This window comes from Gadus macrocephalus, chromosome 10 (assembly GCF_031168955.1).
Source record: "Gadus macrocephalus chromosome 10, ASM3116895v1".
Taxonomy (NCBI): domain Eukaryota; kingdom Metazoa; phylum Chordata; class Actinopteri; order Gadiformes; family Gadidae; genus Gadus; species Gadus macrocephalus.
In genome coordinates, this window is record NC_082391.1 from 929,575 (window position 1) to 954,989 (window position 25,415).

The 25,415-nt window shown below is 45.9% G+C and overlaps 2 protein-coding genes across 4 annotated transcripts in view; one reads left to right on the top strand and one right to left on the bottom strand.

The window, feature by feature from the left end:
* On the bottom strand, nucleotides 1-24,319 carry elp1 (elongator acetyltransferase complex subunit 1). Of its 3 annotated transcripts, XM_060063840.1 has the most exons (36): nucleotides 24,169-24,319; nucleotides 23,855-24,050; nucleotides 23,298-23,450; nucleotides 21,641-21,722; nucleotides 21,287-21,367; nucleotides 20,515-20,600; nucleotides 19,899-20,089; nucleotides 19,032-19,155; nucleotides 18,814-18,907; nucleotides 17,952-18,182; nucleotides 17,293-17,463; nucleotides 17,049-17,127; nucleotides 16,175-16,336; nucleotides 15,972-16,078; nucleotides 15,504-15,607; nucleotides 14,977-15,030; nucleotides 14,740-14,845; nucleotides 14,346-14,461; nucleotides 14,036-14,109; nucleotides 10,454-10,532; nucleotides 9,018-9,097; nucleotides 8,543-8,677; nucleotides 8,160-8,245; nucleotides 7,825-7,973; nucleotides 7,502-7,625; nucleotides 6,299-6,396; nucleotides 5,806-6,007; nucleotides 4,633-4,694; nucleotides 4,471-4,533; nucleotides 4,115-4,175; nucleotides 3,725-3,838; nucleotides 3,336-3,435; nucleotides 1,618-1,745; nucleotides 1,234-1,385; nucleotides 900-981; nucleotides 1-134 (listed from the first exon to the last, which is right to left on the bottom strand). In XM_060063840.1, the coding sequence occupies exons 2-36, from the start codon at nucleotides 24,005-24,007 to the stop codon at nucleotides 67-69; spliced, it is 3,951 nt and encodes a 1,316-aa protein (XP_059919823.1). In that variant the 5' UTR covers nucleotides 24,008-24,050; nucleotides 24,169-24,319; the 3' UTR covers nucleotides 1-66. The 3 variants fall into 3 exon arrangements, with proteins under 3 accessions (XP_059919823.1, XP_059919825.1, XP_059919824.1); XM_060063841.1 differs by lacking the exons at nucleotides 1-134; nucleotides 900-981 and having other exon boundaries at nucleotides 1,330-1,461; XM_060063842.1 differs by lacking the exons at nucleotides 19,899-20,089; nucleotides 20,515-20,600; nucleotides 21,287-21,367; ... (2 more) ...; nucleotides 23,855-24,050; nucleotides 24,169-24,319 and adding an exon at nucleotides 19,675-19,875.
* A 449-nt stretch (nucleotides 24,320-24,768) lies between these two features.
* tbc1d2 (TBC1 domain family, member 2) overlaps nucleotides 24,769-25,415 on the top strand; it is a 31,425-nt gene continuing 30,778 nt past the window's right edge. Inside the window, 1 exon segment of the mRNA XM_060063738.1 lies at nucleotides 24,769-24,776. Coding sequence (XP_059919721.1) covers nucleotides 24,769-24,776 — 8 coding nt within the window.

Genomic DNA, 25,415 nt, shown 5'->3' on the forward strand with positions numbered 1-25,415 from the left:
GAATTTTCAACATGTTCTTATATGATACCCTCATACATTTTTATTTCACAAAAAAAAAAAAAAAAACTACTTAAGAATCGTAAGTTTCCATTTGACACCGCTTCTCATCTTCGGCACTGTGGGCATCTCAGCGTCTACAGAAAGATTACAAAATGTTATAACAACAATAAATGAGTCAAATATTATTACACTTATCAAGCATAATTATCGACAAGAATTAGCATTGACCAAAATGAAATTGGTTCCATGTTAAAATCATCACTCTTTGTGTCCATGTTATGCAGATCAGGTGAATGGGCAGGAAGTATGTTTGAAATGCCGGAAGTATGTTTGAAATGCCGTGAAGTCTTCAATATATATATTTATTGTTTCTAAAGTTCCCACAAAGTGAAAAATGTGTTATCCTGGGTACAAAATGGGTTGCCTTGAGTTGAATTACTTCAATACCCCGATTGACCTAAAAACAAGTAGTATTTTTCAAATATTTGTGCCCAAAAATGTATTGGGGCTTACTTGTGGTATACGGCTGTATTAAGTAATTTATCCAATTCAATTGTTTCAATGCCAATTTTCTCACCAATTCCAATGATTGACCGGCAGCATTTGTTTTTGACGGATTCAAATATCAAACCCTGACACCTTTCGAAAAGGTATGTTCTGTCCCAACCTCCGGTTTAATGCAGAAGCTTGAATGAAGACGTTCAAAAGAAGTCTCCTGACTTCTGTTGTATTCAGCCTTTAAATCTGAAAAGGTCTTTATTCAGGACTAAAATCTATTCCTCCGTTCTATTCTGAGGTGCAGGAGTTTCTGGCGAACTCATTTATTTTCACAGCACAGGCTGTAGTAGGCTATGGTTTACTATCGCCATGGAGACGGGCTCTCGAACTGGAACACTGACCTGGAGGTGGAAGGCTGGTGGGCCTGGCTTGGTTCTGTAAGGAAGCCATGATGCTATTGGCTGTGGAGTCGGGACCAGTGACCTGGACCAATAGGAAGGAGGTAGCCGAGAGTGCGAGTTAATTAACATATTTATTATGCTATTTTCATCCTCCTCGTTACCTCCTGACCGCTGCCAGTCTGACAGCAAGGGATGTTTCTGTGTAAACCTTAGAATCTTATCATTTATCATGTCATCAACAAACAGAAAACATAACACAACAGCAAAAGTCTCCTTTAAGACAGATGCCAACTCAAAGACTAACGGACCACCGTTCCCATAGCAACCCCCTCACCGGGGTTTGGCTCGGCAGACCGCCGTCCGACCACACCTCGGGGATCGCCGCCTCCATCATCAGCAGAGCCTCCTCGTAGGCCAGCTGCAGCTTCTGGGCCTGTCGGTCGTACTGGAACAGAACCAGGGCCTTCAGGAGGCTGTGGAGCTCCTCTGGACCGGGGGCGGGACAAAGGGACCCGTCAGTCACCACTAGTGATGTGAAACAGGTGCTAACGACAAACAGGGGCTGGATGGAGAATTATAATAGCGTATGAGAGACAGCCTAATGATTCATACTCGGGAGCGATCTACTTCTCGTGGGGGTTGGGGGTCTCAAACAGTACAGGCCTGCAGGGGCCAACCTGCGCCGGAGGACCCTGGGCCCAGTGTATTGCAGCCCCACCTCGTATCTTGTCCACGGTGCCGATGATGTCCGCCAGGGCATGTAGCAGCGCGACGTCCTCTAAGGGGCTGCCCTCCTTCAGACTCCACTTCTTACGCTCCGCCTTCCGCCGGTTCTTAGAGGACCTCCTACCAGACAGACGGACAGACACACACAGACACAGACACAGAGACAGAGACAGAGGAATAGAAAGCAGAGAAACGTTAAGACAGAACGAAAAACATAAGAGAGAAACAGGGGCAGAGAAAGACTGCAAGTAAGTGAGGAAAAAACTGAATGCATTATTTCGGCTGACTGGATGCTTACTGAGGCCCCATGCACGATGTTCATCTGCTTTAAAATAAGCCAACTCATTCATCTTTTCATGATGACACTTGGCAACCTGTCTCATTATTTTGCTTAATACTGTTCAACTCGCAAAAAAAAATTAGTCTGGAACATCTCAGTTTATTTTCTGTTTCCAACGGGCGTTATCAACGGGTGCAGACCAAAATGCCTCTGGACGCATATGGATAGACCTAGAACCAATCAGAACCAGATAGCGTGTGACATCAGGGGCAGCCATCTTTGTGGCTGATGAAAGGCCTCGACGGTGCTCCCAGTACCATAGGGTGCTCCTCAGTCATCGTGACAAACCCGCCCAATGTAAGATAGACGGCCAACTAGGATTCAAATTGGCTGGTAAATATCAATCTTGACCAACACCTTCGTGATTTTTTTTCTGTTGATTTTTTCTGTGATTTTTTTTCTTTTTTCATGGTTGATTTTTGAAGAGTCTAGTCTGTAAAAAATTTAGTTGAAACAATCCCAATCCGGTATATTTGTAACGACCAATAGTCAACGTGATCAGCGCACTTGTTGAAGGTCATTGGGAGGTAACAGAGGCAACAGTACTGTGTGTCTGTCAACACACAGTACTCTAGTATCCATAGTGGTGAACTACATCCATATAATTAATTACCAGCTGTTATATCTATTGCTGTTATCCCTCATCTCGGACAAATGTTAACTTGACCTGAGCTGAATATATTTGAATATAGGTTGTGTTTAATAACATGCCGGTGTGCAGTTGGATCACACTTTCTTTTTTTAAATGCCTGGATTATCACAACCTTATCGGCCAAGTTCCCTGGCCAAAGCAATGACTAGCAGAGACGCTGGTCCAGAAGTATGACCCAGAGCAAAGGAGCTCACAGATCCATCTTGTTCCCAGGCTAGTGTCGAGGCACAAATAACTAAATTGAAAGCAAAGAGAGAAGATATATATTCCTTGGAATCAGACGTGGAGGAAGAAATGGGGTAAATGTAGGTAGCCTCTAGGTGTTGCTATTGGAGATATAGGCTATAGGATTGAAAGTCATGCGAGTAGAGTATCAAAGTTCATGTCCACAGACTATATGTAGCCAACCTTAACAGGATGTCTAACCGCAGGGCTGTATCTGAATACACTTTAGGTTGCTTTTGGACAAAAGTGTCAGCTTAATGACTTAAAGGTACTGAATGTCCCAATGTTTGCATGTGGGTGATTGTACGATAGGGTGTGCAAGAAGTGTGAATGAGACACACAGACAGAGAGACGGACACAGACACGAACCGAGGCGGATAAATTCACACAGTCAGAGAGACAGGGAGCCTGGCTGACAGACAGAACTCAATACAGACAGACAGATAGACAGAGCTCGAGACAGACAAAGACAGGGGAGAGAGGGAGGTCTTACGAGGAGATCCTGGAGATACTGCTGGAGTGTTTGGAGTTGCTCATCACACTGCTGGCCTCCGAGTAGAGTTCAGCATCGGGACAGTCTGGTCCGTCCTCGTCTGAACACACACACACACACACATTAAAGATACTACATACCGGCATAAAGACTACATTGCCCCGTGTTCTACAGCTAGATGCTACTCTAAACAAGCTGCTATTCAGTGATGCATCTGAGTGTATTTGCCCGAGTTTGTGATATTGGGCCAATGCCTTGCACTTGGGACATAATTCATAGGACTAGATATGAACGGAGAAACATATTTGTTCAAATTCAATTGAAGCGCGGCATTTATTTTGCAACACACAATCGATACGGCCTTTAAGCTAAAAAGCGGTCTTTGCTACCGAGCATGTCCAGCCTGGCCTTCTCCTTCAGCTCCAGGACCACGGACAGGCGGTTCCTATGGCGACCAAACAGGGCTGTGTTGTTCTCCAGGAAGGACGTATGGGAAGCGAAGGCTGGGGAAACAAAATACAAATGTGACATTGGAGCTCCCTCTGGTGGTTGGTTGTTGAAGTACCATCTTTGGGTCGATCATGTTTAGGTCTAAACGTCAAGGCGAAGGTACAATCGGGTTCCCTGGACCGACGCTTGCATTGGTGTTAGCATAACCGACGGCAGCAGCCTCTGTGGGCTAGAGCAGGGACGTAGAGATCCGTGTCGGACTCAGAGGAGCTATTTGACGCAGGATAATAATTGAAGCTTCACGCTCATCACTCCCTGGCTGGTCGTACCTTCTAGAAGCGCAGGTTTGAGGTCGGTCTCGATGATGTCTTGTCGGTTGTGCCTGTAAGCCTAGAGAAATAGAAGATCATCAGTGACGGCGTCGGTGAGAGCAATAGAAGGTTATCCATATAACAGCACAATGTTCAACGGACTGCACTTAAACCTAGGCTAGTCATACCAAATAGTAATACCAAATAAATAAAAGGGAAGCATAACATAATTATATAAAGTATGAAAAACACTAACCCTACAAAAAAGAACTTTACAAGATTGAATTAAAAAAAAAAAATGGCAGAGCAGCTTGAGTAAGAAACCTCCTGATTGGATGAAGTGTCAATAAACACGTTGTGTTCGACCAACTGACCAATCGGAGGGCCTCTTCCCAGACGGCTCCTTTGATCAGGGCTGAGATGGCCTCCTCGCAGTCCTTTGAACCAGAGACACACACACACACACACAGCTGTGTTCAACATCTGTCATGGCGTTACGGAGGTGGGGGAAGGAGCTGGGCCGGGCTGCGTGGTACCTTAGCGTACTGGTCGAGGAGCAGGGCGGCCTCGCCGTACCTCCGCTGGTCGATCAGCCGCTCTGGAGCGAGGGGAGGAGCACAACGTCAGCTGATGGAACGCCAGGAAGCCAGAGCAGGCAAGATCACCATGGAAACATGCATTAATCCAGATCACTAGGTGCATTGGAACCCCATGAACTCACTGACAAATGTATGAGCTCTCAAATGATGGACTACTTTAGTGATTCAATTCCAGACGAGCTAACAGGTTATCCACTAAATGTATCATCTCTGTGATGTGCTGTTTATGAGGTGCACAGGCTGACCACCAACTCTGCTTGCATGGCTTCATATTTTCTGTGTGCGAAGGCTGTGATTCAGTTTTCTCGGGTCACATCGCCTCAGTGGCCGACAGGTGATCTGTTAGCCATCTAACTGAATGAGAGGCAGTTCAGAGGCTAACAGGTGATATGCTGGCCATCTAACTGAATGAGAGGGAGCTAGGTGGCTAACAGGTGATCTGTTAGCACTAACTGAATGAGAGGTAGCTAAGTGGCTAACAGGTGATCTGTTAGCCATCTAACTGAAGCTAAGTGGCTAACAGGTGATCTGTGGCCATCTAACTGAATGAGAGGGAGCTCAGTGGCTAACAGGTGATCTGTTAGCCATCTAACTGAATGAAAGGGAACTAGGTGGCTAACAGGTGATCTGTTGGCCATCTAACAGAATGAGAGGTAGCTAGGTGGCTAACAGGTGATCTGCTGGCCATCTAACTGAATGAGAAGGAGCTAGGTGGCTAACAGGTGATCTGTTGGCCATCTAACTGAATGAGAGGTAGCTAGGTGGCTAACAGGTGATATGTTGGCCATCTAACTGAATGAGAGGTAGCTAGGTGGCTAACAGGTGATCTGCTGGCCATCTAACTGAATGAGAAGGAGCTAGGTGGCTAACAGGTGATCTGTTGGCCATCTAACTGAAGCTAAGTGGCTAACAGGTGATATGCTGGCCATCTAACTGAATGAGAGGTAGCTAGGTGGCTAACAGGTGATCTGTGGCCATCTAACTGAATGAGAGGTAGCTAGGTGGCTAACAGGTGATCTGTGGCCATCTAACTGAAGCTAAGTGGCTAACAGGTGATCTGCGGGCCACCTGACTGAACGAAGGACCCCGTGGCTGGTGTGTGGACGCTACCTGCCATGTCTCTAGCCAGCAGAGACAGCTGATCGGGGGGGAGGGGCACCTGCTGCGCCACACACAGCGCGTGTCTCCAGCTGCTCGCGCTGACGAAGGCCTGCAGCGCGCGGCCCGGCTCGCCACAGCGCCATAGCAACAGGCCCGCCTGCTCCGGCAGCTGTTGGGCGACGAGGTGCTCGGCGTAGGCACAGCTCAGCGCCTGGGGGTCAGGAACCAGGGGTCAGACATGGGCGGCGGCCATTTATAGGTTCTATAGCACACCTCATCAACAACACTGATGAACGAGGAACTGCAGAATATTGGGGTCCTCTTAAATATATGAATGTAAAGATATTCAAATATCATAATAATAGAAAATATTATATTTTTGTGTTTTGTCATACTTTTTGAGTATCATTTTTTTCCGCCTAAGATTCTCTTCTGGTCTATGACGTTGAAACACAAACCGTTAGAGCGCAGTAACGTGGGGGGAAAGCAGGGGGCGCTGTACCTTGTAGTGAGGGCTGTGTGCCGGGTACAGCTCCAGGGCTTCACTGAAGAGCTTCTGCTCCCTCACCAGACCCAGAGCTTCAGGGAAATGCTCCTCTCCTGCAGAACCAACAGGCGGTGAGGGTCCGTTTCTCACATCATTTTAAATTCATATTTTTTCATATAAATCAGTACATCGTTTTCTATCTCTTTATTCCTAAGATTGTCCTGTACTTCCCGCCACAACCCCCCGAAATACACTGAGGCTGAGGAGTTCGGAGTCTTTACGTTTTCAATTGATCGCTTTAGCGTCCCCTATAGACCTATTTTGATGAACTTTAGCCTGCTTAACTTTGACCTATGCTACTTTAAGTACACCAAGTTTGGTGATGATTGGCTCAAACATTGAATGGGCTCATTTGGCTGTCCGGTGTCCATTTTGCTACAGGTTCTGGGCTTCTTAGGACAACTTGCTCAACATGAGGAGAGGAAAACGTCTACAGGATTTCATGACAGTAGGTGAAGAGGTCAGGAAATATGGCCGTCCAAATTCTGCATTTTCATTTAATTGTTAGAGCGCCCCCTATTGTCTGATCTGGATACAAAATTGGAGAGGTTCTTCTTGACCCATGTGCCTTTGTCCTCACCAACCCTGCCTTTTGGCGTTCAATTCGGACGATTTTGAGCCTCTGGCGCCAATGTTGTTTGGTCAATTGTCTTTTTCTTACTTTAACAGTTAAGAGCTTTGGTCCCCAACAGTCACTCAGTTGGTCCCGCTCAAATCAAACATTCCGTCCAGGAACTGTGATGATTTCAGTCAAAGGTCACGTAATTTTCGATGCCACGCCCAAATAAAAAAAGTCCTACATCTTGTTCAGAATCCATCTTAATGTTGATATAAGCATTTAAGTCTTTACAAGTTTTAATACACACCCTTTACAGAAGTCAAAGGCTCCTTGGGACTTTACTTTTTATTGTACAGAGTACGAACTATTGCTACAGCGCCACCTTTGGGCCAATCAGTGTAATATTTCTTTAGGTTTAGGCTGTGTAAGTCAAACTTGGCGGCTAAATAATAATAATAATAAAGACCCAAACAAATACAATGGGTTGCCTCGCACTTTGTGCTTGGCCCCCTAATAACACATTATTGTGATGTCCCTGGACTGTACCCTCCACAGGCGGTGCTCCTCTTCCAGGGAGGCTGGGAGGGCGAGCCACTCACCACACTTGCTGAGGTGAAGCAGGGCCTTGCTGTATCTCTTCAGGTGCTTGTCAATGGAGTAGCGCTGGTAGTTTGGCTCCAGGGTCTTCAGCTTGTTCAGGAAGGGAAGGTACTCTTTGGGGTCCTTCGGGCATAAAGAAAAGAGAAGAGAACATCAAACACATCTTGTAAATGCCACATCGTACCTTTTGGTTTAGCTCTTCTAAAGCACGTCGCTTCTGCTCAAGATGTCATTTTTTAAATGCATGTAAACAACAAGCTGAAGAAGAATACAGGGGGGTGGATGGATGGCGTGACGTCTTCCCCCCCCCCCGCCCGGTCACCTTCTGGGACTTTTCGGCCACCATGAGGACCAGGTCGAAGTCGTAGGTGCCCAGCGAGTGGTCGTACAGGTCGTTGACGTTGACCAGGAAGAGTAGGTACTTCAGGGCCTCTTCAGCCCCTACCACACCTGCAGCTCCAGGGGGCTTTGCTGCACACACACACACACACACACACACACACACACACACACACACAGTGAGAAGGTGAACACCCCTCCCCCCCCCCCCCCTCTCTCACTAACCAAGAAACTGATTGTTGGTCAAAAACATGCTGGGTTTAAACTCTCCCACTGATCCCTGGGTAAGCATGCTATAAACCCGTGGGCCGGTTTTACCTCTCAGGTCGTGAACCTTCTGCAGAGCGATCTCCAACTCAGGCACTGTCTTCTTCACATGGCTGGTCAGGATGGAAAGGCAGTATCTGAACACACACACCAAAACACTCGTCACTCATTGAACCAAGAACTCTTGGCACATGTCACATGAATAGTCACGTGACATGTTACCTATTAAAGTAGTCCTATTTAGTGGCATTGATTCATTACAGTAGTCTGGGCAATCTACATTTTTATTTATATTACTAATACCTATTTATAATTACGTTACTACATTTATATATTTTTATTCTCAACAATGTTAAGGTTGATCTTCCTCCCTCTCCTCACAGGAGAAGCCCCCAGTGATATAAAGTCAAACACAATTAGATGGATTAAAGTACTTGTCCGGATCCATTGATTCCATCGTGTGGCGAAACGCATCACACACGACATCCAACTTCTTGGCTCTGGTCATGGGAGACGGCCCTGGGACGTTCAGAGGTCTTGGGTACATGGTTCCAGTCGTGTCTTCCTCTCTGTTGAGGGAACGTCACCAATATTAACGAACCGGGTCAGATCGCATTCACCCAAAGAAAGATTTTTCAATTTACTCAAACCAGAATTCGTATTTCAAAGTTTAGAATTCAATTTTCAGACTTCCTCATCAATGCAAAATTAAATAAAAAGTATTTACAAGGCAAATATGTACATGTGTGAAAAAAACCGTTGTGCAACAGGTGAAACATGTATATGATGTAATAGTATAATCAATACTATGCGTAACAATGCTGATAGATGTGTTCTCAACCCAGTTAACCCTTCGGTGTACATGTTCTACTGAGCACCACTGAAGAACTGAGGCAGGGCCTAACTGACCGGAGCTCTGTGAGGAAGAGGTTGATGTGGTTGATGGAGTTCAACTGAGTGATGAAGGTTTCCACGTTCTCCAGGAACACCTGCAGAGACAGACACACACACGCACAAACAAACACGTTAACTTCTTCACTCAACTTGGCTTCTTTACTCAAGAATTGGAGATGTAGAGAAGCAGCATGCATGTCGATTCCGCCAGAGTACAGACGTCAGACGCCATTGATTGGTTTCACCTCCACAGGTCTGTTTACATTGTGTGGTGGAAGATGCAGCACACCTTCTCAGTCGCTGTGCATGCGGTACTCCGATATATTTAGCCAAGCTCGGCTGTTTTTCTGATGAGAGACCTGCTTCATATTTGAGAGCTGAAGTTGGAGACTGATTTTCCACAACACACGTACAAAGAAGTATTCTTACATAAGAAAATAGCCTGGCCTCAGAGTTACCATTTAACCATACATATTAGTATATTATAATATATATATATATATATTATAGATATATTATATTAGTTGCTGTCAATCAATTAAAAAAATCAATTAAATAATCACACTATTTGCCATCAGTATTCACGTTCATGAATCTCATCTTTTTCTCTTAAAAGAACTACTGAACTGAAATCACTTTTTGTTTGTTTTAAAATTGATCATTTATCTTAGATGATCGTCAACATATCGATCTTTGACATTTTAGCACTGTAGCTGAGAAAAGACCCCACCTAGAGGAAAAAGGGGTCAAATCCTATGTTGTTCTTTTTCATTCTCTCTTTCTTGGCAGTGGATGACTGCGGCGTCCGAGAGAAAGTTGGGCTTTTCGGACCCTTGTAGTATACCCCAAGGTGTGTGTGGACGGGCCGCTACGTCTGAGCAGCGATTTGATTATTTATTTTCCCACATCCGAGAAAGGCTTAGGTTTCCCGGTCACCTAGGTCCTACATTATATCACTACTGTTCGTGACAGATTCCATAAACAACATTGCTTATTATAACGCTCATAACGGTTACACAACGACGGTACTAAAACTGTATGATAAATTGACGTCTTTCCCAAAGCTCTCCTCCTCCATGTCTGTGTACCCCTCGAGAGGTGACTATAAGAGGTGTCTCTGATGCAATATGAACGAGTCCTCTGCCCACACTCCTGTCATTAAGATGGTGAAGCCCTGTAGTTTCGGTAGGGTGTTCCGCTTTGAGGGGACAAATGAGGTCTGTGGTTATTCAATTTGGATTTGCAAACTTGGCAGATTACTTTTGTTTTCTCCACAGATCCGTCGAACAACAGTTTAGCACCAAGTCTTCAAATAGCTCCACTGCCACAGGAAGTAAACAAAGCTGCGTTAACTGCGTTTAAAAAAAAAGTGTGTCATATCCTCGATGTACTGCCGGCGTGGCAGGGTTTAGCTCCACTGTACAGCTGGTTTGTACAGCGGGCAGACGCACCTTGGGGTTGTGGTCGTACATGAAGTTGAGGTTGATCCTCAGCTTCCTCATGCACTCGAACGCATCACGGAACTTGAGGCTGAGAGGGGAAACACAAAGTACCTTCACTACAATGCTATTCACCGATCACATAGTACCTTCACTACAGCGCTAATCACATAGTACCTTCACTACAGCGCTAATCACCAATCACATAGTACCTTCACTACAGCTAATCACCAATCACATAGTACCTTCACTACAGCGCTATTCACCGATCACATAGTACCTTCACTACAGCGCTAATCACCAATCACATAGTACCTTCACTACAGCTAATCACCAATCACATAGTACCTTCACTACAACGCGAATCACCAATCACATAGTACCTTCACTACAGCGCTAATCACCGATCACATAGTACCTTCACTACAGCGCTAATCACCAATCACATAGTACCTTCACTACAGCGCTAATCACCAATCACATAGTACCTTCACTACAGCGCTAATCACCGATCACATAGTACCTTCACTACAGCACTAAACACATAGTACCTTCACTACAGCGCTAATCACCAATCACATAGTACCTTCACTACAGCGCTAATCACCGATCACATAGTACCTTCACTACAGCGCTAATCACCGATCACATAGTACCTTCACTACAGCGCTAATCACCAATCACATAGTACCTTCACTACAGCACTAAACACATAGTACCTTCACTACAGCGCTAATCACCAATCACATAGTACCTTCACTACAGCGCTAATCACCAATCACATAGTACCTTCACTACAGCGCTAATCACCAATCACATAGTACCTTCACTACAGCGCTAATCACCGATCACATAGTACCTTCACTACAGCACTAAACACATAGTACCTTCACTACAGCGCTAATCACCAATCACATAGTACCTTCACTACAGCACTAAACACATAGTACCTTCACTACAGCGCTAATCACCAATCACATAGTACCTTCACTACAGCGCTAATCACCGATCACATAGTACCTTCACTACAGCACTAAACACATAGTACCTTCACTACAGCGCTAATCACCAATCACATAGTACCTTCACTACAGCGCTAATCACCAATCACATAGTACCTTCACTACAGCTAATCACCAATCACATAGTACCTTCACTACAGCTAATCACCAATCACATAGTACCTTCACTACAGCGCTAATCACCGATCACATAGTACCTTCACTACAGCGCTAATCACCAATCACATAGTACCTTCACTACAGCGCTAATCACCAATCACATAGTACCTTCACTACAGCGCTAATCACCGATCACATAGTACCTTCACTACAGCACTAAACACATAGTACCTTCACTACAGCGCTAATCACCAATCACATAGTACCTTCACTACAGCGCTAATCACCGATCACATAGTACCTTCACTACAGCGCTAATCACCGATCACATAGTACCTTCACTACAGCGCTAATCACCAATCACATAGTACCTTCACTACAGCACTAAACACATAGTACCTTCACTACAGCGCTAATCACCAATCACATAGTACCTTCACTACAGCGCTAATCACCAATCACATAGTACCTTCACTACAGCGCTAATCACCAATCACATAGTACCTTCACTACAGCGCTAATCACCGATCACATAGTACCTTCACTACAGCACTAAACACATAGTACCTTCACTACAGCGCTAATCACCAATCACATAGTACCTTCACTACAGCACTAAACACATAGTACCTTCACTACAGCGCTAATCACCAATCACATAGTACCTTCACTACAGCGCTAATCACCGATCACATAGTACCTTCACTACAGCACTAAACACATAGTACCTTCACTACAGCGCTAATCACCAATCACATAGTACCTTCACTACAGCGCTAATCACCAATCACATAGTACCTTCACTACAGCTAATCACCAATCACATAGTACCTTCACTACAGCGCTAATCACCAATCACATAGTACCTTCACTACAGCGCTAATCACCAATCACATAGTACCTTCACTACAGCTAATCACCAATCACATAGTACCTTCACTACAACGCGAATCACCAATCACATAGTACCTTCACTACAGCGCTAATCACCGATCACATAGTACCTTCACTACAGCGCTAATCACCAATCACATAGTACCTTCACTACAGCTAATCACCAATCACATAGTACCTTCACTACAGCGCTAATCACCGATCACATAGTACCTTCACTACAGCGCTAATCACCGATCACATAGTACCTTCACTACAGCGCTAATCACCAATCACATAGTACCTTCACTACAGCACTAAACACATAGTACCTTCACTACAGCGCTAATCACCAATCACATAGTACCTTCACTACAGCGCTAATCACCGATCACATAGTACCTTCACTACAGCGCTAAACACATAGTACCTTCACTACAGCGCTAATCACCAATCACATAGTACCTTCACTACAGCGCTAATCACCGATCACATAGTACCTTCACTACAGCACTAAACACATAGTACCTTCACTACAGCGCTAATCACCAATCACATAGTACCTTCACTACAGCGCTAATCACCAATCACATAGTACCTTCACTACAGCTAATCACCAATCACATAGTACCTTCACTACAGCGCTAATCACCAATCACATAGTACCTTCACTACAGCGCTAATCACCAATCACATAGTACCTTCACTACAGCTAATCACCAATCACATAGTACCTTCACTACAACGCGAATCACCAATCACATAGTACCTTCACTACAGCGCTAATCACCGATCACATAGTACCTTCACTACAGCGCTAATCACCAATCACATAGTACCTTCACTACAGCTAATCACCAATCACATAGTACCTTCACTACAGCGCTAATCACCGATCACATAGTACCTTCACTACAGCACTAAACACATAGTACCTTCACTACAGCGCTAATCACCAATCACATAGTACCTTCACTACAGCGCTAATCACCAATCACATAGTACCTTCACTACAGCGCTAATCACCAATCACATAGTACCTTCACTACAGCACTAAACACATAGTACCTTCACTACAGCGCTAATCACCAATCACATAGTACCTTCACTACAGCGCTAATCACCGATCACATAGTACCTTCACTACAGCACTAAACACATAGTACCTTCACTACAGCGCTAATCACCAATCACATAGTACCTTCACTACAGCGCTAATCACCAATCACATAGTACCTTCACTACAGCGCTAATCACCAATCACATAGTACCTTCACTACAGCGCTAATCACCAATCACATCACAGCAAGTATTTTTGTAACTTTAATGCTAAATCCAAAATGATGGTCTGAAGGGGGTTCACTTAACCACAATGTAAGACGCCTTTCTCTGAGGCAAGGGACAGCGATTACAGGTCCTTCCATGCAAAGTTGCCTCGCATGTTTGAATTGAGCCCATCAGATCAGCGCAACTGCAAAATTGCAATTTCCCAAATCACATTATGTCATTTTTGGTTTTCCATTTTGTACTAAAGCAACGTTGGCAGAGTTAATTCAACTAATAGTTAATACTGCGGGTTGATGACGATGATGAAACCTACCAGTCGAGCTGCTTCCTGAGCTGGGCCAACACCAGCGCTCGGTGGTGGACCGTCTCCAGGTTCCCACGAGGCATCTAGACACACACACACGTTTATTACTAACAAACAAACATACGGTGACAAAGGCACACCTTCAGCAGTGAGTGAGTGAGTGAGTGAGTGAGTGAGTGAGTGAGTGAGTGAGTGAGTGAGTGAGTGAGTGAGTGAGTGAGTGAGTGACTAGTGAGTGAGTGAGTGAGTGACTAGTGAGTGAGTGAGTGAGTGAGTGAGTGAGTGAGTGAGTGAGTGAGTGAGTGAGTGAGCGAGCGACCTGCAGGATCAGCCTGGAGTCTTGGGTCACCACCGTCACGATCTTGGACCCCCTCTCCACCCGCCGCAGAGTCTCATCGTTCTGACCTCCGTCTGACCCAAGAGCCTCTTGCAGCCCTGCCAGAGGTCAAGGGTCAAAAGGTCAAGCTCGGGGTCAGAAGCGCAGATGGTGAGTGGCAGGCGTAGGTCAAATATGGATGTGTTCGGTGGGTTTAGGGGCTAAGTGTTCGACAACAGCATCAAAAGAGAAACCATCGAGTCATTAAAGAAGGAAACCACCCACATTCCAAAACGACCATTCCATGATGGCAGGTTAGATGACGTGCGCGTGTGTTTCCATATCGGTTTGTGCGTGATGGTAACGGGAGGTGTCATAAACGAGTATGGATGACTACCTTTGACGGTCAGCGTGCCCAGGTGGAGGCAGCGGCAGGTGTGCGCGTGCGTGGTCACAAGGAGGAAGTCTTCGTAGACCACAAAGGAGGAGACATTGGAGGCCAGCTGTCAAACACGGACCAATCCAAGCACTCGATTAACATCCAGCATCAAGAACGACCATCTGAAACGCAGTGCCGTGAATACTTAAACCTCTAAACATGACAGCACAGTGCGGCGGTGTTGAGCTTTGGCACCTGGGTATCTCCAGCGTAGAGGTGGCTTCGGTCCGTCAGGCCCAGCAGGATCTCCTGAGGAGATGGATCATCGTTAAAACGCAGACCCTCAACCGCGTTCCACCATTTTTGAAGCATAGGAGCATTTGAACGTGAGCTATTTGGGAATAACGTTTTTTTGGTCATTGTTTAGAAATGTAACTAGAACTTAATTGTTATAATGGGAAGAAATGGTTTCTCGTAAGAGACACACGGGGCAAATCTAATTCTCTTTGGTGCTCTCAAAAAAGAGAATCGCCAACAATGGTTTGTTCTGATGTACAAGCCGTATAAGAAACTAGGCCAGCTTGACGACTAGAAGCACTTTGAATTGCATTTTCTCATGTGGAGCACTGTGTGAGTAAAGTAAAGTTTGATTTGGTAAAAGGAGGATAATACGATGAGGTTCCACCAGAATCCATGGAGAAGGGACGGTTGTGGCTTCTGAGCACTTCTAGCTGTCGTTTCCACATCCACCGGGGATGTTTTTAAACGGCGGTCCCCCCTACCTCCTCACTGACGGTGCAGAGAGCCATCTGCACACACGAGACCGGGAAGTTCATCGGACAGCCGCTGAAGTCCGTCCAGTCCGCCACCGACGGACATTCTGAATCTGAAGCAGAATCGCCAGAAGAAACGGCCGGTTATCCCACTTAGGATCACATTCCGCTACAACATCGACCTTGTTGCCGCAATGATGCCGTTTTCTGAAACGTCCAACTCTCTTTCGGGATCGTTCAAAAGAGCGTGACGGTTCCCCTGCAAGTGGTACCTTCTCCCTCAAACCTTTAATGAACTTATGGAATACATTACTGGATCATTTCAGTTGTACCGGGGGTCTGAACCCACTCCAGATAAGTACATAAAGTCTGACTTTCCCCTTCCAATCCACTGGGTATTAAATGAACTCATTGATACCCTCCTGGATATGGCGGGTGGTGTTGGTCGTGGTGTGTGTGTGTGAACTATGAACTCACCCCAGATCAGCCTCCGTGTCTGGCCGTCCTCGAGCTGCAGGGCCACCGTCCTGCTCTGGAAGCTGTACGCCATGCCGGTCACAACCCCGTCCACCGCCACCTCCAGCCTGGACACACACACACACACACAGGGGGCGCTGGGTACAGCTGGTGACCCGGGACGCACACCGGCTGACACGGGACGGGCTGACGGGGGGACTGACCTGTTGCTGAGGGCGTTTGGGGCCTCCGGATGAGGGGCAGGGCTGAGGAAGAGGAGGGTGGAGGACGAAGGCAGCGTCCCAGCGCCCAGGCCCAGGAGCAGGTCCTCCTTCAGCCAGAGGAGCTGTCTGATGGCTAGAGGGGCCACTGGGAGCCCCGGCACACTGGGGGCCGACACAAACAGACGCTAACTAAGCCCCTATCGACTGGAAGCAAGCCTGGAGTAGACAGAAACTGAACCCCAATACCACCGCTGTTATATTAAAAGGGCACGCCAAATACCTTGGGAGAATGTCGGAGTAAATGAATACACATCTCAAAGTCAGCTGATGAACTCAGTCTGAACTAATGAATCCCTGTCGAACTCAATCTCTCAGCTGCAAGGTCGCAGTAATTATATGGTGATTGGCTTCATAGCAGAGGAGGGGAAAGGCCTCTGCCCATTAGGAGGGCTTGAAGGAATAGAAGGAAATTGATCAACCCAACGTAGGCGAAATGGAAATGGATTTCAAGGAAGATAATTTACGTAAACTTTTCTAACCCTTCATAAAGATATTAGAAGTAAATACCGGAATTCTGTTTTCCATCACTTTAACATTTTAAAACTACTATTCAGTATACAGTTTTAACTAAAGTGACGTCTTTTTGTTTTACATTTGGTATTTGTATAGCACACTTAAAAAAGAGGACACATTAATATGAGCAGAGGATGAACCAATAAATAAAGAGGCACTTCCTAATTAAGTGTTTGAAACGTCCTAATGAAATCGATCTCCGTCATGGGCTGTCCATCCTGTGGGCCCCTATCTAACCCCTACCTGCTCCCTACCTGCTGAACGACCCAATGACTGGAGAGAAGACCGTGCGTTCTCTAACCTGTAGGTGTTGCGTAGAACCAGGGGAAGGGAGACCACTCTGAACCCTCCCGGTCGCTCTGTAGACGGTTTCCCAGAGTCTGAGGAGGAGAGACAGAACCGGGAGGTTATATAAGCACCCTGAGCATCAGCCAATCAGCTCACACCACTCGTTCAAACCACAACTTGAATGAAAGTGACTGAAGGAATGATCGTATTAGGCAAGCATGGTGATGACGACGCGTGTGGAGAAGAGGGGGACCTACCAGGGCCGAAGACTGATATCTGTCCGTCTGCCGTCATGGCTGCCAGGTGATTGCTCTTCTGGGTCTGGCACAGAAAGGTGACCAGGTTGACCGGAGAGGTCAGCTGGAGCTCGTAGGAGCACATGGGCGGAGGCACCACCCCCTGGCGGAAGGTGGTCACCAGGATCTTGTCTGAGAAGGACAAGGGCGTCAGCCAATCAGGAGGCCCCGGGCGACACTACACCAACCACAGGGACCGCGCCCTTCCTCTTAGCACATGCCGTCATCGTGACTGCTGATTGGTAGAACACGGTGCCAGTCGATGTCAATTATTCTGCTGACATCAAACGAGGGCACTCCTTTGAACCAATCAGAATCAGCCATTCCCATATACTGGCTATGTGGCCATTCCATCAGGTTTATGTTTATTGTTATTCCCTCAAGAGCCCTTATGTCGAGTACGATCCATCCCTGAAGGCCAAATCAAGCTTCAAATTAAACTTCTTTACGTAACCGGCGTAGCCCAAAGGGCGACCTGCTTCGGCTTCCCCGCCATGCTCCCTGGCTCACCGAGGGCAGTCTGGTTCAGGAGGGTTACATACATTCATACGTTCATTTCATCTGATTCATTCCAGCACAAGAGGCCCCCACGTCCCCGCCTGCCCCCGATTGTCCCTCACCTCCGTCGATCACGGCCACGTTGGCGTTGTCGCTGGCGTCCAGCCCGGCGCTGCGGTCCGTGGCCCAGCCCCAGTCGTACGTCAGGCTGGCCCAGCCGCGCGTCACCACGTGGAGCCTCAGGGGCCGCTGGGGGTCCCAGTGCACGCAGGCCGGCGCCCGCTGGGGGTCCCGGCCGAAGGCCAGGCTCTGCTTCAGGTACCAGTGGTAGTTCCCCACCGCCCACAGCTGCACTGCGGAGGGAGGAGGACGGGATCACTGACCCACCCTGGTCCACCCCCCCACTCCACGAGCACCTCCCGACCGCTCCACAGAGCTCGGGCCGAACGAGGAATCCCACGGAGAACCAGAGGAAACCCTTTAACTCCTCCGAGGGAGTCACTCGGAACTCTGCAATGTCTATTTATTTATTTATTCAATTGTTTCAATTGATCATATCCAGATGACCTGCGCAACATTACTTTGCTTTAGTTACTTGTATATCTGGATGTCGTCCTGCTGTTGGTTAGGTGCATATTTATCGATAAGAATATTTCTATTTATGCTGTGTATTGTGATTATATTGCTAGTTTTAATGGTGGTGGTTAGCGAGGTTCCCCCTTCACTGTAAAGCGTCTTTGAGAGTCTAGAAAAGTACTATATAAATTCAATCCATTATTATTATTATTGATTACATTATATTTAGTTGATGTTCTTGGCTAGAGCTAAGCAACTGTAACCAAAAATGATCAGGGTCGTCTGGATCTATATCTGGATCTGCATTGACTCCTCACTCAGGACGCGCCCCTGCTGGGAGTCACTCACGCCAACCCCTGCACCGGCTTGGCCCCCGCGGTGAGGGGTTCAGGGGGGGGCGGGCCTTACGCTCGGTACTGATGTGTCCGTCTGTCCCAGAGTGCACGTCCTCCAACCACACCAGAAGGACCGTGGAGTCGCTGTTCCACTGCAGCTCCTTCACCTGCAACACACGCACACGCACACACACACACACACACGCATCAGATGGAGAACCTCCACAGCCAGTGAATTCTACGGAGGGAACACTAGAAGAACAGTTGTATCCACTAAACCCTGGAGCTGACCTTGGCCTGGTCTCTGCTGCAGGGTAGGGTGAAGTCTCCGTGCAGCAGGCCGTTCTTCTCCATGAAGACCACGCTGTGCTTGTTGGGGTGGCGCTGGGTGCACGCGATCAGGCTCCCCGAGGGTCTGAAAGATACGGACCGCCCGGCCGTCAGCATGGCCCACACCAACAGTACCACGACAGTACCCAACCGGCCTCTTGCTAATGTTGAGTCATATTTACATTGAAAGGAAGTAGGTCAACTTAAACAATGGGCAAACTAATAAACTTTATTTAACTTTAAAACTAACAGTTAACGAAAGATCGGTTTGGTAAAAGTCTGAGTGTGTCATTGTCATCAACGAGTATAACACTTCCGCATCCAATCCCTATTGTGAGAGTGACATTAAGCAGGTAAAGGGACTTAGTGGATACATTTTTTGTGATCCACGTAATCGAGGCACAGGTAGGGTTAAACGTCCTGCCCAAGGCTCCCTACAGGTCAACTGCGTACATTTGGGATCAAAATCGAATATGGCCGGAAGTCAAACAATCTCTCACTCTAATTGCTAGTTAGCTACTACATTGACGTTCATCAATTAAAGATCATTCAAGTCAGGAGCAATCGTTATCCTATGGAGCTACGGTGAGGAAGGTGGGCCTGCCTCCAGCAGAGGGCCTGCTCCAGCCCGTGGAGCTACGGTGAGGGAGGTGGGCCTGCCTCCAGCAGAGGGCCTGCTCCAGCCCGTTGAGCTACGGTGAGGGAGGTGGGCCTGCCTCCAGCAGAGGGCCTGCTCCAGCCCGTGGAGCTACGGTGAGGGAGGTGGGCCTACCTCCAGCAGAGGGCCTGCTCCAGCCCGTGGAGCTACGGTGAGGGAGGTGGGCCTACCTCCAGCAGAGGGCCTGCTCCAGCCCGTTGAGGCTCTCGCTGGTGGCCTGCAGAACCCCCTCTCTGCTCCACACCCGGACCCTCCGGGCCCCCGTCTGGGGACACACAGCGCTGACGGCAAACAGCTGGCCGTCCCCCCGCCACGACACCCGGGGCCGGCGGTCATCCCAGGCCACGGCCGGCTGCACCTCCTGGGAGAAGCAACGGGACAGCCTCTGGATAGTCACTGGTCGTGATGGTCTATTTTTGTTGGGAATGTGATGGGACTTTATGTGATGACTGCCATGTGGAGAGGTTCTTGAAAATAGATATTGTAATTCGACGTGCCTTCTCGGTTAAATAATATATATTCAGGGAGGCTGGACAAGCTAGAGCGTTAACCTTGGAGGTAATATGACTTGTGGTGACGTGGGTTTGATTCTGATAGGAGGTCCTATGATACACGCCTTTCCCTCTCTCTCCTTCAACACCGCTCCTGTGTCTCATCCCTGTCCTGTCCATAAGTCCACTAAAAGATCACACACACACACACACACACACACACACACACACACACACACACACACACACACACACACACTTCATAATCAAGAGAGGTAGAGCATTGTGTACACACCAGCATTTTCTTCTGGGCTGCCTGCTTCCCTTCAGAGCCGTGGAACTGGGTCTCCTTCTTCCCCCATCCAACAGTGATGAACTTTCCTACGACCCGGGTGGAAACGCACATTATAGCTCACACACACACACTCAATGTCTCTATGTAATGCATACAACCTGTACGTACTAGGGCTTTGACTCCGAACTTCGTTATTCAAATATAATTCGAATATCAAAAAAATAAATCAAAATTCGAACGAATATTAGGCAGCCCTTAATATTCAAACCTGTTATGGGCAGGCCAGGAGGGAGGGACGTTGGAGAACCCGACGCAGTCTATTCATGATATTGTATTGACCACGGAAGAGGCAGTGACTGAAGTATTGATTAGACAGCGATTTATTAGAAACCTAATAAACCGTTGGAACACGCAAGACCGGTACCCATAGCAACGCCGGTAAACAAACCTTGTGCAGCCCAATCCAGGTCTTACTGAAGGCATTTAATGGTCAAAATATTATGAATAAATATTCGAATATATTCAAATATTAATATTAATAAACAAACGAACTTCAAATATGACTTTTGGGCAAAGTCAAAGCCCTAGTACGTACATGCTGAATATAATCAATAAGGGTTGAGTTCTTTGGTCACTTTATTTTACGTTAATAACAATGGTAATAGACTTCTCAAGAAAGTATGTTTGGTCTAGAACGTGTATTAAACCAGTGACTGCATCTGTGTATTTTACTAGGAGGGGAGAGATCATCCTTGCTCCATCTCCAACCTACCTTCACCAAAGTCATCCTGGTGGATGCCCACCTCTGTGATTGGCTCAAACTCCTTGGTCATCATGATAACGGTCTGCTGGCCTGCAAAACGCAATGATTCACAGAGAAAACATTATAGACTCCTAACTTGCAACAGAGACAGAGAGCGTAAGAACCTAAATGCAAGTTGGAGTACCAATGCCACCGACTTCTTGGTATGCTTGGTTATGACAAATACAAATCGGTAAAATAAATAATGCTGTAGTCAATTCATAGATTGCTGAGACACCAGACATGTCTCCTGTGGGATCCATAAAGTTTAACAGGTGGGGTGTCCAGATGTTGGTGTTAAAACAGAGGAGAGTTTTGACCAACCAGTGGTGAGTGCTACCAGTTCCTCATCCGGACTCCAGCTCATGGAGGTAAGCCCGCTCTCCACACTGCCAACACATTCTACCTGGGGAAACACACGCATTACAGTCTCAGTTAAAGATCAATATAATAGGTAATTAGGGATGTCCCGATCCGACCCACGTCGTCGGTCCGATATTGGCCCATTGCACTGGATCGGATATCAGAGTGGAGTCAGAAATATGATCTGATCCACGCAGCGCGTCACGGGATAACAACAGTTAGCCCTCAATTAGGCGCATGAGAGCTACCTGTTGGTAAACCATGCCAGCAGTGTGGCTGTATTTCAACCTTAAAGAAGAAAACAGTGCAACCGCCTGGGCCTGGCTGTTGCACGGCTCTCCGCGGCTGTAGCTGGGGAGAGATGCCGTCACGCGCCGTCACGTCACACGCCAACCTCGGCTAGAGCGGATCACAGCTGTGGTGAAAGCCACGAGCTTGGCGATCATAAAAGCTAACCATTTCGGACGTTGCAGACATCCAATAGATTAAAATTATTAATCAATTGGAAATATGATTATGACAAGTTGGGCGTTTGTGTGTGGGGACCCCCATTTATATGGCTAGGGGCTAGCTGCTTCTTACATATCAGATGTACTCCCTGTAGAAGCTAAATGATAACGTAAACTATATTTTTCACGCCACGATATCTACACAAACGATATGCCATTTGAAAGAGACTACAAGGAGTCCAACCGTACAAGCCTTATCGTTTTGTGAGCTTATCTCGATTAACTAGATGTGAAAGAATAACGTCAATAACATTCCCTGGTTACTACAAGTGATGACACACACGGATGCATTGCATACGCACAAGCGCACACACTTACTATATTCTATATATTACTTCATACGTATTCAAACTTAAACCATTTAGCTATTTGTTTAACTCTTTACTTCATTTATATTTTTAAAAATGTGTACATGTTTACATTGTTTACTCTTCACTTGATTTAAGTCATTCAACTTTTCTTAAGTGAGATGTTTTAAGGTGGCTTATTGGCAATCATGAGCAAAGTGGTTCCATATATATTTGTATTATTATTATTATTTGTTCGAGAGTAAAACAAAGTATCGGATAGATATTGGTATCGGAACTTCGGAAGTGTAAAATGGTATCGGGACCTCCCTATAGGACAGGTAATCCAGATATCCATTCAGCACTACAGGAAATAAACAAGCCCTAAACAATCTACAATGTTTACAATATGTATATTTACAATATGCCATTTTTACATCTAAATGACTGTTTCTCTCCCCCTGAACTTTTTTTTGATTATATTTACTCTATTCTATTATTTATACTACAACACGTTTCTGGGATTAATAAAACTAGAGGCAAAAAATTTAGACTTTGACCTTGTAAGATGTAAAGACGTACTCATAGAAACATGCTAACTACTGTCAATGATCACAGGTTGAAGGCACATGAAAATATTTGTGTGATATAAAAGTGCTATAAGAGAGTGTCAAGGACGGCCACTGATGGCTTTGCTGAATCAAATCAACTACACTGCTTTGCTGCTATAAACAGAGGAGATAATTCTCACAAGTTCCTCGAAAGTTCCATCTTATATTAACTTTGAAGAAAATAACTTGTTTGCATTAATTTCCTGCTAACCTCATTGGTAGTCAGGTTGTAGAGGATGACATCACCGGTGGCCGTGGCAACACACACAGACTCCAGTTCGGCCAGCTCCTGTATCCCAACCAGCTTCCCACTGCCATCGTCGGGCATGTAACCCTTCTCTGTCAGCGAGACATCGTTCACCACCTGACCGGGACGAGGAGGTCATTAACATAATATACATCTGAAGAGCAGTTCAACTTCTTCTTTAATCTGTTTAGTTTGTAAAGCCCTCATTATAAAACACCCTTATCCTAACCCCTATAAAGGACAAGGAGGGTAAAAAATCCCAATTCAATTCACATCCCAATTCAAAGTGGAATAAAAATGTAGAAGGAACATAGAAGTGGGATACCAGGTTCCAGCGACAGTTAAATGGGCAGACATTTAATTATGGAAGCATAGAACAAGGAAACTTTTTATCATCAAGTTGTTAGAAAATAGAAGATTAGTTATGGCTTAAATCTCAAACAATACTACTCTGTTCATCTTGCACACAAAAGTTAAAGTATTAAAATCCCTGGTGTGTCTGCCCAGCAGTCAGGCCCTACCTGACCAGTTCTTGGGTCGAATTCAATGATGGAGAACTCGGAAGCCAGAAGTAATGAGTCGGTGTCAGAGCGCACAGCAACACACAGAGGGCTACCGGCGCTGTGGGACAACTCGGCATTGCATAGGCTCTTTAATAACTTGAGATTCCGCATTTTGTATTCAGGGCAAGACACGTCGATGGCACGTCTTCCAATGCTGTAAGGGACACAATATAAGAGTAACTTAGGCTGCTTACTGATTATGTCCGTATCTGTTATACAAGACCATGATAACGAAATCACACAACAACCACTAACCAAGTCACTAAACTTACCCGTATTGCCGCTCAAAACCAATAACAACCTGCCTAAGAGCCCACACAGTGTGTCCACATTACAGCATAACAACACACCGACATCAACACACACATGTGGCATCCATCCCTGTCAAGCCACGACCTTTCAACTGTAGTATTGAGATGCAGCCCATGGTGAAGACGCCCCCTCCTGGCTTGGAGCAGTGGTGTTTGCAGTTCAATACAATACTACAACCCTCCCAACGCAGGAAGGAAACAGTCGAGCGTGTCTGGGACGTGGACGTTTTCACTGGATAACATTGGGTTTATTTAATTAGGCTAGAATCTTTTTTTTTTGTTCAGTTTGATTGTTTTTTGGTTCAGCTTGTTGATTTTTCCTTTGTGGGACACACACATGTAAGGCGGTGGAGTGAGATACAGCTGGCAGTGGCTGGTCCGTAAACTGACCTGCGCTTACATTTTCTCCAGGTAGGTTATGGTCGCGCCCCTTGCAAATAGGTTATTGGCGTAATATAACCTTAGTAACCGTGTTCACTTTAAATTTTGAAGAATTACATTAAACATCAAGTGGATTATTACTTCTGTCAGTGAATGGAATTTAGGAAGTACGATTTTCAAATGCAGAGGTAAATGTAAGTAAATCAAGTAAATGTATTGAGTCGATTTTTTTTTGGTATTTTGTATTTTTTTCAATAGTTATAGTAAAACGGTACTTTTACTAAAGAAAGTTTTGGTTGAATTATTGTACTTAGTGATATATTGAACAACACAAAGTACTGAGTAAAAATTTGCAGGCAAGTATTTCGAGAACAACAAGATGCATGCTGCATCTAGCTCACCTAGCGACAGCTGTCAGACTAGGGTGTAGTCGGTCGGGTGAATGGATATTGGCTGACTGTCTTGTTACGTCAAGCTTCAAAATTAAACTTCAGTTATGGACTTGAAATAGTTTGAGTCGTTTTGTTTAGGCTATTGAAAGAATGATTCAGAGATAAGAGGAGTGTTAATTTCACAGATGGTGTCATGACACTCCTTCAAGTCAAAGTAGGCTATAGACTATAAAACAGAAGGCCTTCATCTATGTTAGGTTGGGTATGAAAATAGATAAGTCAGTCACAAAAACAAATATACTGTGAGATACGTTTTCAAGATGATCTTATGACAGGATGTCTTATCTTCAGAATATTTTTTAATTAACGATGATAATTATATAGAATTAATAAATGATCATTTGTTTGGACACAGCCGATGAGGCAATCCACTCT